At 37.6% G+C, this 14,218-nt stretch overlaps 2 protein-coding genes across 2 annotated transcripts in view; one reads left to right on the forward strand and one right to left on the reverse strand.

Annotated features, from left to right (window-relative positions):
• LOC129696506 (ATP-binding cassette sub-family C member 9-like) overlaps positions 1 to 3,680 on the forward strand; it is an 85,645-nt gene extending 81,965 nt beyond the window's left edge. The window contains 2 exon segments of the mRNA XM_055634481.1: positions 1,488 to 1,664; positions 2,919 to 3,680. Of these exon segments, the coding sequence (XP_055490456.1) occupies positions 1,488 to 1,664; positions 2,919 to 3,098 (357 nt within the window). The 3' untranslated portion in view covers positions 3,099 to 3,680.
• Positions 3,681 to 7,396: 3,716 nt separating this feature from the next.
• The window catches only part of si:ch211-171b20.3 (uncharacterized), a 65,331-nt gene continuing 58,509 nt past the window's right edge, over positions 7,397 to 14,218 (reverse strand). The window contains exon 5 of the mRNA XM_055634489.1: positions 7,397 to 11,579. Within this exon, the coding sequence (XP_055490464.1) occupies positions 11,446 to 11,579 (134 nt within the window). The 3' untranslated portion in view covers positions 7,397 to 11,445. The remainder of the gene's footprint in view (positions 11,580 to 14,218) is intronic.

The following is a 14,218-nucleotide window of genomic DNA, read 5'->3' on the forward strand; positions in this document are numbered from 1 at the left end:
GAGTGTCTCCAAAATACCTCAAAAACATATCTGGGCCCCAGCACCCTTACCTGTCAGTGAATATAGAAACATAGAAAAATAGGTGCAGGAGTAGACCATTCGGCCTCGAGCCAGCACCGCCATTCAATATGATCATGGCTTATCATCTAAAATCAATACCCTGTTCCTGCTTTTTCCCCATATTCCTTGAGCCTCAAGAGTTAAATCTAACTCTCTTGAAAACTCCATTTACAGGATCTAGCTCAGAATAGAGCCAAATCCAGAATTCCAGAATTGCACATCATTCCCCAACTGTGGTGCCCAGGGCTGGACACAATCATCCACATGTGGTTAAAACAGTGTTTATGTAGGATCTCTTTGAAAATGTGTCACCCGTTGAAATTGATCTGTTCAAAAGCCAAAACCATTGTTAAATATGCCAGCAGATTGCTGGAGTGAGCATATGCCAACGGATTGCTGGAGTCATTTTCGCCATTACATTCGCAACAATATGCCAACGTAATCAAGGACCTTTTCCACCAAGTCCTCCTTCTCTCCACTACCATCAGGCAGAAGATAGAAAATTTTGAAAGAACATACCACCAGACTCAAGAACAGCTTCTTACCATCTGTTATCAGACTTTTCAATGGTCCTTCAATAAGCCAGGGTATCGTCCCGATTTTACAACCTACCTCATTGTAGACATTTAATTCCTTCTCTGGAACTGTTATTCTACAATGCTGAGAAGCTATAATTTGCACTGTGGTATATTTCTCTGCTCTCTAGCCGTTGCATTTGCATTTGGCTTGATTATAGAAGTTATATGAATAGGGTGTTTGATTTTTTTTTAATGCTTTAAATTAAAACAATATTCTTGTAAATACGTGCACAGCTGCCTACAAATAACAATTAAATATAATAAATTAAATTATTTCAGTGCACAAAATATTGTTTTGCTTAAAATGTATTAATCCATTAATTATAGAAACAGAAATTAAGTGCAATCTTTTCAGTGATATAGTTTAGCATCAACAATCTTCATGTTGATAAGAAATTGGAATTTTAGTCTCATAATCAATCATATTTAATACAATTTATTGAAAATGCATTTGGTATTTTTAATGTTCTTTTACATAGCAAGTTTGTGACAAGCCAGTCTTTTCAAAGAAAACTATTTACTGTTTAACTATGCAGGTTGAAACCTATTACAAAAGATTTACTCTTAATACTATAAAATCCAGTATTCAATAAAGAAAGAAATTTTAAACATTGAAGTTTGTTAGCCAAATATTTGTGAGAGAAATATTTTAGAAGTAATAAACAGAACTGTAATTTGCAAATATATCAAAGATAGAATCTATTGTTTAAACAAATAACTTATTGCCATGAGATTTGATCAGCAATTACAAATATTGTTGGAGCAAAGGTAGTTAGAAAAGAGATTTTAATTTTCAAATATCTTCGGATTTTCTAAATTAAATTCACATGAAATGTTTTAATTCAATAGGTCAGTGAGCTTCCAGAGAGATTGAATGCCCTTATAGCAGATGGGACTGAAAACTTCAGCCAAGGACAGAGACAGCTTTTCTGCATCGCCAGGGCCATTGTCAGGAAATCAAAAATTACACTCATGGATGAGGCCACGGCATCTGTTGACATGGAAACTGATGCTGCCCTTCAAAGTGTAAGGATCTTTTTCTGAATATGATTCGAGCCTTATGATGAATTTTCATGAATCTGACTGAATTTTATTATTTGAATTGGTGTTATTTCAAAAATGTGCCTTGCTTGCACAATCTTCTGCTGTACTTCCATCTGTATTAGGGAGTTCAGAGCCTTGTAAGTGTCGTTTATAGAAAGAATAACTTTACAATAATTTTTTTGTCAGCATAATATATGAATGCATTTGTATTCACATATCACTTACCTAAATAGTACACAAGGCTAGTGCAAAAGTCTTTAGTGCAAAAGAGCTTACATCTGTATTTGGAAAGTTACTAGAAAGTATTCTGAGGGATTGGTTATACAGGCATTTGGATGTGCAAGGGCTGCTTAGATATAGTCAGCATGGTTTTGTATGTGGGAGGTCATGTCTCACAAATCTGATTTAGTTTTTTGAAGATGTGACCAGAAAGGTCGATGAGGGCAGAGCTGTAGATGTTGTTTACATGGATTTCAGTAAGGCACTCGACAAGGTTCTGCATGGTAGGCAGTTCTGGATCCAAGGAGAGATAGCTGAATGGATAGCAAATTATCTTCATGAAAGGAAGCAGAGGGGGATGGTGGAAGGTTGCTTCTGGGACTGAAGCCTGTGACTAGTGGTGTGCCTCAGGGTTCGGTGCTGGGACCTTTACTGTTTGTCATCTATATTAATGATTTGGTTGAGAATATACTGGGCAAGTTTAGCAGGTTTGCTGAGGATACAAAAGTGGGTGGTTTTGCAGATAGTGAAAGATTGCAGCAGGATCTGGATCGATTGGCCAGGTGGGCTGAGCAATGGTTGATGGAATTTAATACAGAGAAGTGTGAGGTGGTGCATTTTGGGATGTCTAACAAGGGCAGGACCTACGCAGTGAATGGTAAACCTCTGGGGAGTGTTGTAGAGCAGAGGGATCTAGGAGTGCAGGTGCATGGTTCCTTGAAGGTCAAGTAGCAGGTAGATAAGGTAGTCAAAAAGGCTTCGGCACAAATTTCAAAAATTTGGATACAAGCATGTATAATATCTTAGAAATGGCAGTGCTAGTGGAATGTTAATGTATATCTCAGTGTCTGCATATTTATTTTCACTCTTATTTTCCTTGCTTTTTCCACTAACATAATTATTTCATTTTTTATATAAAAGTAATTGGTTATGTTGCATGGTAATATTAGGAATATTTGCCATTTGATATCAGAACTACCACTTACTGTACTTCTGTGCATTTTGTTCCTTCTCTAGGTTATTTCCACTGCTTTCACAAATAGCACAGTACTTATTATCGCTCATAGAATACAAACTATTATGGATTGTGACAGAATTCTAGTTATGGAACAAGGAAGGATTGTAGAAGATGGAGAGCCAAAATACCTGCAACAAAATGACAATTTAATTTCTAGACTGGTCAAGACAACCAAATGACCAGATATTTTGCTAAACTGCTCAAAACATTGTGCAAGTATGGACTCATTACAAAAAAAACACAAGGACAATTAAGTGTTTTTACATATTTTATTAGAATCATTGAATCCCAAGTAAGCGGAGGGGAATTTCATTCTGGTGCTCATTTGATGGAAGTGGTAGATTCAATTTCCCACAATATGGTTTACCCATTAATGGATAATTTGGGGTAAAATATAAAGGTGACTTTATGAAAACCTTGAATTCAGTGTTGATATGTGATTAAATATATTTATACATTTGTTTCTTTTGTGGCCAATCCTAAACATGGTGCTGTTAAAATTACCTGCCATCCCACTTGTATACTGTGTATCACTTGATAATTTACCAGGACCAGTTGTGTAAAATTATATATCCACTATTTACTATTAGTTCAATAAATGACTGAGACTTGATTAGTGTTTCTCTATTGAATATAATGTAGCTCCTGCTGAGCAAGGTAAATGAAATTGCACTGGAAAATGTTACAGTTGGTAAATGTTTAATAATAATGAAACAGTGATAACTCTTGTAGTATTAACAAGTAAAGAAACTTAAACTTTGGGTTGAGTACCATTTCTTTCCAAGGTAATTGGAACATTTCAGTAATTAAGTTCTAATTAGAAAAATAAGGTATAAATAGAGAACTAGATTGTAACACATTTATTTAAAATAAATCAAATACCTATAATATGCACTAAAATTAATACAACATCATGAATATCAATAATAGTCCAAAACCACCATTTTACAAATGTCCATTGTGCTCAAGCTATCAATGAAATTCGTGTTCAACCAATTTAATTTGCTCAATGCATTAAAGATGAAAGCACAATATACAGGAAGATAATATGGATCCAAAAACTAATCTAACTGTAATACAGAACTCATATGCTCCAGAACTGACTGACCTCTAGCAACCTGTCCCAGCACAGCTACAGCACTGGAATCTACTGGTAATATGAAAAACTGGCTGGCTATTCATATTTGCATAAACATTCAAATCCATTCTGGTGATTACTGCTTCCTTTGGCAATTCTCTGCCAATATGGCTATTGAGCAAAACATAACCACCAATAACTTGTTGATAGATGTTCAGTTTGTGTTTTGGCTTTGAACCTTATTACAACCTTGTGTGCAAAGAGCTAAACTGCAAAATGATGTGCAAGGATTGTCCCTTTAGAATAAAATGAATCACTGTAGATTAAAGGACTGATTCTCATTACTGTACATTTATAGATCTGATTAGCGTTTCTCCATTGAATGGAATGAAGTTCCATTAGGAAAATGTTAGAATTGATAGTAAGTTAATCATGAAACAATGATAATTCTCATTTTGTAGTATTATGAATAAGTAAAGGAACTCAGAAACTTTGGGTCTTAGTTTTATTTTAGCCAGTGGAACATCAACGGCTTCAAGTAAACGTGAAATTATTGAAATATAAGGAGAAAACATTTGCTGGAATCAAATCTCCCAAGCTGAAAGATAGTATGGAAAGTAGTTCATTTTAACTACCACTGCAGGCGGTCTTCGGGGCTGTGTCCTAGACACGTCTTCATTTGTTTGTTCAAGAATTCTTCCATTATGTTCAAAAATAGAGATGATGACTGATGGCACAATATTTAGTTTGCAATTCTTCAGAAAATGAAACAATACAACCTAGACCACAAATAGTCTTGGGCTAATAATGTGGTGTGAATGTTTTTTACCACTTAAGTGACATCCCTGTGAAACACGACCAGTTTCAACTTTCTAATTGCAAATACAACTATCACCCTCCATTTCCTATCACCAAGCCAATTTTGCCCAGATGTCCATGTTTTCTCACTTTTTGGACCACTCTTCCATATGGGACTTTGGCAAAGGCCTTACTGAAGTCCAGAAAGACCATCATTATTAACACGCTTAATTACCTCTGAAATATTTCATTTGTATGCATGTAGAATCACAATATAAATAGACTGAATGCTTTCTTGGGAACCTGGACACTTTGGCTACTTACATAGCTACATAAAATGAGTAATAAGTTGGCCTGTTTAAAGAGCAGGAAAAAAAGTGTGCACTCGTCCTTTTGGAAGAGCATGTCGGGAGAGGAATACCTCATGATTCTTTGGCTCGCTCTAACATGAAACCAATTTGTTCTGGTACTGATGAATATGTCTCAATCCTGAAAGCTGCAGATGATGCCGAAGAGGACTCTACTCTGACCTTGCACAACCCTAGTCTATATCCCCAATAGAGAGAACAGCTCTCTGGCAAACCATGAAGGAGTAGGGATGGCAAACTCAAATGGTGTCCTTCTCCTTAAGATATATTTGGAGTTTGGCTTTATCCTAAAGAACACATAGTTTCATCAGAAACCAAAAACATAATGTCATGGTAACATCATCAGATCAAGCACTAGCATGTGCAGGATTATGTTATGAGATGAGCAAAGGATTGTAAAGATGGCCACATTACCTATGCCAAAGACAGCCAACTGATCAAAACTGGACTGGCTTAATCCATCAACCTGACCTAAAAACAATGGTATCATCTGAAAAGCAATGATGCAAGACGATCAATGTCGAACCTGTCAAGGCAACTCAAACAATATTTCATAGACAACCTATCGGCAGGGAGTTAAAAAGTATCCACGGATTATGGGTTGCCTGAAGGTCCACCAAAATTGACCCCTGGAAGACACTTGAAAACCAAGAACTAGGACTGGTTTCATGAAATTACCCAGGAGATCAAGAAACTAAAATTGCAAACGTAAGGAATTCCTGAATTGAAAGATCCATAATTTCTCAAAGGAACAGCACTACAGGCATAAGGACCAGCAGAAAAAAATGGTCTCCTGCTACCTGATGCAAGGCAGCTACAAGTTGGCAGATACTATGTACCTCCAAGGACGCCATGACCTGGGCCCATGAGAAGGAGTTTGGATCAGTCAATGGTGAGAATAAACCCAGAGCACAGTATATTCAGCAACTCGCGGTCAGCCATGAAATATGTCAGGAACACCGGATAGAAGTTCAAGTTCACATTTATTGTCACATTCACCAATTGGTACAGTGAAATTTGAGTTACCATACAGCCATACAAATAAAAAGAACACAAACACGATAGAGTTTAACATAAACATTCACCACAGTGGAATCAACATTTCCCACAGTGATGGAAGGCAATAAAGTTCAGTCATCTTCCTCTTTGTTCACCATGGTCGAGGCCTTTGAACCCTTCGCAGTCGCCGCTACGGACAGCCCGATGTACAGGCCCTCTTGCCGAGATGATCGGAACGGATTGGAACACACTCGCAGCTTGGAGCTCCAACACTGGCGATCCCCGGCAAAAGATCCCAGGCCTCCGCGATGTGAAAGTCAACGTCGCGCCCGCAGCTAGAAACTCCGCAGACCAAAGTCAGCAACTCCAACACCCTGGCAAGGCATCGCCCACGGTGATAATTCAGTGTTGCACCACTGCTGAAGCTCTGGGCCGTCTCCAGCAGGAAATGCTGCACCAATCCAGTTGGTAGGTCGCGACGGGGGGGGGGGGGGGGAGAAGATGAGACACAGAGAGAAAAGATGCATCTCCGTCCAGGTAGGTGACTGAAAATCGGTTTCCCCTTATTTCCACCCCCCACATAAGACATACTAAGAAACATTTAAACATACAATTAGACACACTCAAAATAATAAAAATGGTGAAAGGACTAACAGTTGCTGGTGAGGCAGCCATTTCTGGTGACACCCGGTGGTATTGATGAAGTTAGAGGAGATGCATGTGAACTACTCAGGAAGGTCTGCTGGAGTCCCTGGATGGAGTTGATAGAGGGTGTATTGGGACAGGCATAGCTGGGGTCCATGCAGTTGACTATACCTTGAACTTGAATAAAGTAAGGCTGATCCTTCTGTCCTGCACCTCGTCCAGAGTGAGGCCACATGCAAACTGGAGGAACGGCACCTAATTTTCCGCATGGGTAGCCCACAACACAATGGTATGAACATGGAATTCTCCTATTTTAGATGACTACCAAACCACCCACCCTCCCTTTCTTCTCCATCCTCCACTTTCCTCCCCCCCTACCGCATCTCTCTTGTGTGCTCTACCTAGATTCGCACCCATTATTCTCCTCTCCCTCCCCTTCCACCTACAATCCCTCCTACTTAGCTTCTTTTCTACTTAGCTTCACAACTTTTCAATCCTTTTGCCTCACACCTTCTGTCTTTTCGTCTCTGGCCTTTTTCCAGACCCCCCACTATTACTTGCCAGGTTTTGCCCTACCCCTCCTCTCTTTCAGCTTTCTAACTCCCGCCCCCCTCACCATAAGCAGTCTGAAGAAGATTCCCGACCTGAAAAGTCATCTATCTATGTTCTCCAGAGATGCTACCTGACCTGCTGAGTTCTCCAATACTTTGTCTTTTTTTGTAAACCAACATCTGCAGTTACTAGTTTCTACACATTTCCAAGAAATGTGTATTCAGTAAGTGTGTATACATATAACTTTTTCTATTGGTATTAATTTCCTTTTTATCTCTTCTTCGAATTATAAAGTTCCAACTGAAATTTCACCTTTGCGTCCTTAAGTATTGATTGAGTTGCTCTTTCCAGCATTTAGCTTTGTTTCAAATTTCCAACATGCAGTATTTTTTTAAATTGCAAGTGTATGTTATAATAGCATCAAGCATTTGTATTCTCCAATATTAGGTAACTACCCGTCCCCCCCGTCCCCCTCCTCCCCAGTACAGAGAGTACTCAAAAACTCCTTTGTTTTTATTGGCTATAGACAGGAAAAACTGGCCTCAGTTGTAATATGTTTGAATGGGAAACAGCGCACCTCAAACAGCTGCAGTTTGTTAAGTCAATGTCATGGGATAGTTTACTGTATTCAAATGGATTTTTTATACTGCCTTTTCCTTAGCAAAACCTCCTAAAGTGCTCATAAAAGGATGTGTTACTAGTCCAAAATCATTCCAAGCAAGCAAGCAAATGAATTGAGATACAAGGCAGACATAAGATTATCTCAGCACCTTTATTCCAGTACAGGAGACTGAAATTGTTTAAGGCATCAATTCAGGAGATACCGGGAAAAGATCAACGAGCATATCAATGTCAGGACTTTAAAACCTAAGGCCATGGTACATTCCTGAAAAGATACAATGATCTCACTGAAGTGGTCAGAATAATATTGATATGGTTTCACTCTATGCTCACAATTTAACCTCTTCCAGCTTCAATTTTGTCACCTCTTATCGTGCTCCTAACAATCACTATATTGTACCAGTAAAGCAAAACAAAAAAAAAAAAGAAATACTCAGCACTTTAGCTAATATTTTTAGAGAAACAAAGCTAATTATTTAGATTGATGATCAATTATGGGAGCTGAGAAAGGTTGACAAAACATGAAGCAACTAGAGACAAGGACATTGGGTAACAGGAAAGTGGAAGTGAAAGTGTGTGATTATGTGGAAGTCGTGAAAGACAAAGAGATGAAAGCAAGGTTGGTAAACGGAGGTGATAATGAGATAAATAATGAAACAAAGAATAGGTCTTTTTAAAATTGATGAACTGAATGTTGACCCCAGAAGGTTGTACATACCTGAACAATGAGGTGCTGCTCCTTGAACTCCCATTGAAATTCAATGAAATATTATACAATACAGAGATCAAATTGGAAAATTAAAACTGAGACAACTGCAAGTTTGTGGACTGAACAAAGGTGTTTGCTTGCTTACCCTTTTTCATTATTGTAAGCAGTGATTATAGAATACGAAAGAGAAAGAAATACATGTAAACCATTCCCTCCTGTGGAAGGACTATTAAGATCATTGGACAATAGGAAGAGAAAAGGTACAAAGCAAATGTTACATGTCATATGTTGCACAGGAAAGCCCCAAGGGAAGGATAGGGGGTTGTTAGTAGTGTTGGTAGAATGGACGAGGAAATCGCAAACAGCAGACTCATTGGAACAGTGAAAGGAAAGTACACCATATCCCGCTACTTATTTCTCTTCACAAGTCATTAGTCCTAATTTCTATTCCTGCCTCTCCACGTGCTTCAACCAATACCAGCAGCATTGCCACCACCATATCCAATATATGCCATATTGTCTAACAACTGTTCCATCTGTTTAGGCATATTTTTAATCCAGTCCTACTTAACCCATGCATCATAAACCAGATTATATAAATAGGCCTCAATAATACTATGAAAACCAGTGGCTCCCCTTTAAGTGGTTTTAACAGGTGTCCTATTAATTGATGCTTAGAAGAAGCACATCCTTTTATACATTATGTTGTGGATGGGGAACAGGGAGGTTCAGCCTAGATTCCAGGGAAGACTCCAGTCAATCACTTTTCTCTGACGTAAGGTTCAAAGAAGCTAGATAAACTGATTTAAGCAATCCTCAAACTACGTCTCTTACAATCTAATTGGAGCCTGGTCCAAGAATGGACCATTGAGGTAAATTCCAGAGATGAAGAGAAAATAAGTGCCCATGACATCAAGGCAGCAATTGACCAACCATGGCATTAATGCGCCCAGAAACTGAAATCAGTGGATAGCAGGTGGACAACCCTTCAATGGTTGGAATCATACCTCACACAAAGGAACAAAATGTGTAAGAAAGAACTGCAGCTGCTGGTTTAAATCAAAGGTAGACACAAAATGCTGGAGTAACTCAGCGGGACAGGCAACATCTCTGGAGATTCTGAAGAAGGGGCTCGACCCAAAACGTCACCCATTCCTTCTCTCCAGAGATGTTGCCTGTCCCGCTGAGTTACTCCAACATTTTCTGTCTACCTCACACAAAGGAAGATGTTTTTGGTTGTTAGTTATCATCAATCCAGCCTTGGATCTTAGCTGTACAGGTTCTTCAGAGCAGTGTCCTGTGCCAATCATGTTCTGCTACTTCAGCAATATCCTTCCTTTCATCGCAAGGCCAAAATTTGAGATGCCTATACAATGTACAATGTTCAGTTCCATTCATAACTCCACACCAGAGTACAAGACCTAAACAACATTCAGGCAAGACTTAATAAGTGGCAAGTATTTTTTTTTACTGCAAACGTCACAGAATATGATCATCTCCAAGAATAAAACATCTAAACAAAAACATATCATTGCTGTGAACCCCACCATCAACATCCCAAGGTCACTTAATTGGTATTCCATCCACTACCACCAGCCCATTTGATTGGTACCCAATCCACCATCCTAAACATTCATTTCCTTCACCACTGATGCTCAGTGGTTGCGGAATGTAGCTCCTATAAAATGTGTTGCAGACGAACAACAACCACACATAATAGAAAGCTCAGAATGGAGTTATAGGTAATGCTCAGCCCATTAGCCGTTCCTGTCGTTCCATCACGATAGTACAATTTCTTTGCTTGTCACCTGGGTATTGCAAAAATCATTGGTAAATCCTTAGATTTGGGAAATGTGCAAAACCTTAGCCATTATCTTAACTGACTGGTAAAAGCAGTGCTAAGGGGAAGGGGAGGTATTTCTATTATATGTACAAATACATTTTCTCAAAATCTAAATGAATAAGAAAATGCATCTGCAGTTTAAAGTATTAATGGAGAAAATGAAGATATTCAGGGAAGTGATAGTTAAAATGATAAAATGAACATATTCATTTGAAATACATTAACAGGACATTTTTGGGGTGTGGGGGACTGTGAATGCTCAGTAAAAAGTATTCCAGGTGCAAACAACAGATTTTTTTAGTCTTAAGGGGAAGACACAAAGGTAAAAGTGTTGAGTTGTAAAATTTTAGCATTTATCCTACTGACTGACAAAGCAAACTCAAAGCCTACTTCTGCTCCCATTGCTAGACTTCTGGAAACTTAACTTCATAATTTCTTACCCATAGCTCCTAAAGTGTTACTAATTTAGCACATATCCATTGATACACCTCAAAAAAATTAGCTTTGCATCCCATTTGCTGGCACCTATAATTTATCTTCTATCTAATAGAGTCATACAGCATGGAAACAGGTCGTTACCCACACTGAAAATGTTACTCGAATTTCTGTAAGTAACTTTACATTTTTTTTAAATTAAGCATGTACATATGATTGGAAGGTGTGGTTACTGAATTGTTCTGGCCTAAATCATAATTAAGACTTCATTACAGTGTACACATTGATATACATTTATTTTATCTGTAGGGTGCAGACAAATATATAATTTTGATCAGATGGTTGCATTTGGCAAACTTGCAACCATCTTGCAAACTTGCCCAATGGCTAATATCAGTCCCATTTGGTTACATCTTATTCAATGTTATGTTTTAGCAATGAAAAATATGTGACTGAGACTAGGATGATCAAAATATTTTCAGCAATCCGATCTCTTCTTCAGCTTACGAATTCTCTCCTGCCGAATAGTATCGCATTCCAAACCAGCTATTTCTGTCAGTCGCTGAATGAAAGCAGCTGATGCACCATGGAGAGGGTTATGGTAGTTCTGTACTGTATTAATAAAAAGTAAATGAATTATAACCACAGTAAAATTCTTGAAAGGCTCTACATTCATCTATCTTTGCAGCGTTAATGGATGTTTCCAGATACCGTAAAGGTAAATTTAAATGCAGTCAATGAAACATGAGAATCATATAATAAAATAGCAGGATTAGAGTTTTAAATATTTAAATTACATAATGGTTAAATACATCCATTATCATGTTATTGAATCCATTTGTATATTCCTTTCGTACATTTCTAATTGTATAGTAAAGTTAACATGTTTATACTTTATCGTACAAAAGTATTTGACCAATTCTTAACTGGGAATATAAAGCTTTCGATAGGCTGTCTGACAAATTAAATAAGACTTTAATTGCAACCAGACTCAACTAATATTAACTAAATACCTTCAATATGTACATTTTCCAAGCACAATAAAAACTGATATAATTCTCATTTTTAGATAGAGTGGAATCCACTTTTAATGATCACTGCTTCTACTCAGCAGTTTTAGAGAACAATATTTGTGACAGGGATGGCTGTTAGCCAAGTTGGGCCTTAGGACATTGTGATCTCAATTTGTTACGGTCTCCTCACTTGAATAATTAGCTTTAGCTTTCAAAAAAGTCTTAGCTTTGCATTGGCAGTGACGCTAATGAAAGTGCACAAAATATAGCAGTAGTTTAAAGGAATGTTGTGCTTAAAGATAACAGACTGCAACTGTGGCCAAATATTTTTTCAGTCCTTTTAAAGCTTAAAAATAAATTTTGATTATTTGAAAGGACACATACTCAGAGTATGTGGAGAGACCAAGTTAGTGGAATTTTTTTGCCATGTGCCATTTCACTACATTCGATTATTTTTTCAAATATTTATCCCTTTCCTTTTAAAACTTATTATGGACCTTTCCTTTTAAAACTTATTATGGATTCTGCTTTCAAATCATTTTACTATATAGTATACATTTCTGGATAAATTAAGTCAAATCCTACCATTGAAAGTTGTGAATTGAAGTCATAAACTCAATTCATGTGACTCATGACGGTGTTACCAATTTGTAAAAATATCTCAAGTTCAGGAATGCCTTTCAGAGAAATTAAATTGCTTTCGTACTCAAACAACCCTTGCAGAATGCTGCAAGGAATTTGTTGAAAAGGCTACTCATTTGTAAAGTTAGGCACAACATCAGTAGTACACAAATTTTGCGTTCGGAATAACATAAAAATTACTGGCAGCTGGTAGTGTTTTGGAATATTACACAACTCACCGTTTCAAAATGACATGCAAGTTACAGACATTTAACACATTTATTGCAACAGTTGATACTGAAATTAATCCAGAGCATGCTACAGAAATAATTACAACAGCTGACCATTTGGCAGAGCTTCTTAAGGTAATAGGCACCCTATCAATTTTAAAGCAAATTTTTCCACTAATACACATATACCATACCTGATTCTTCTAAAATATATTCAATACTGAATAAATAGGCAAGTATATTTACATTCAAAAAAATATATATAATAGGTTAATTGGCTCTGTAAATTGTCCCTAGTATGTTGTACAGAACTAGTGTACGGGTAATTGATCATTGGTCGGCACAGTCTCAGTGGTATCTTCAAGCTAAACGATACACACACAACTAAGGAAGAGACAAGTTTTCCAATTTCTCTGATATCAAAATCACAAATACCTTTGCTACTTCCCATACATCAGTTCTAGGCACTGCTAATGCTGAGTGGTTATCTCTCCTGGAGTTTCCTACAGTATCTTATTTGGATTAACACCTGCTCTTCCATGGCTACATCCACAGGATTGTCCACTAAAACATGCCTCTGACCGTTCTCAGTAACAACATGGTAACAAGTGGCCCACATAAACCATTCTATATCGGTCACTGATCCTTCCTACTTATTTCTTCAGGCTCCAAGCACATCCAGACAAATTCCAGGGCTCTTCTTCGACAACTGAACTTTCCCTGGAAGTCTGGGCATTCATCTGGTCTCTTGCCTCGAATTGTTTTATTGGTGTCTGAGCTAGGAATCATCTATTTTTTTGATATTTGGACTGAGGTGTGATCTTGCTACATTGGATGCAAGCAGTACATTTTGTGCATGGAGTTTAGAGTATTAGGCATTGTGAGAATCATTTTGAACAACAGTACAAGGAAAATTTGCCAAAAACAATACAAATGTTGCATTCGGAATAACATAAAAACTATCAGCAGCTGGATATCCTCTTGCCCAAAATCAACAATTAGACAGTAGAAAATTCAGCAAAACCCAACTCCGAAGAAGCATAAGTGGTTTTGACTACAAGTTATGTGTTAAGAAAACATCTACAAACAAAGAAACACCTCGTTGAAAGCAAGAGTCGTAAAAATCACTACGTACCCTCCTTTGAATTGAGGAAAGCAATTTAATTATTTAAATCTATTCAGAAGAGGTTGATGGAAGTGGTTGACATGCTCAGTGCAATGCATCCTTAGAAGATGCAAGCAATTTATCTTAGCATGCCTGTCGTAGTATAACTGTTGCATAGATATTTGATACATTGTCATAAGATCTTTATTGCCCTCACCACTTCCTGCCACAGCTGTAATATTCTCCTTCCTTGGGGCATGCATCACTCATGTTGAAATGCCG

The sequence above is a fragment of the Leucoraja erinacea genome, chromosome 4, assembly GCF_028641065.1.
Source record: "Leucoraja erinacea ecotype New England chromosome 4, Leri_hhj_1, whole genome shotgun sequence".
NCBI lineage: Eukaryota > Metazoa > Chordata > Chondrichthyes > Rajiformes > Rajidae > Leucoraja > Leucoraja erinaceus.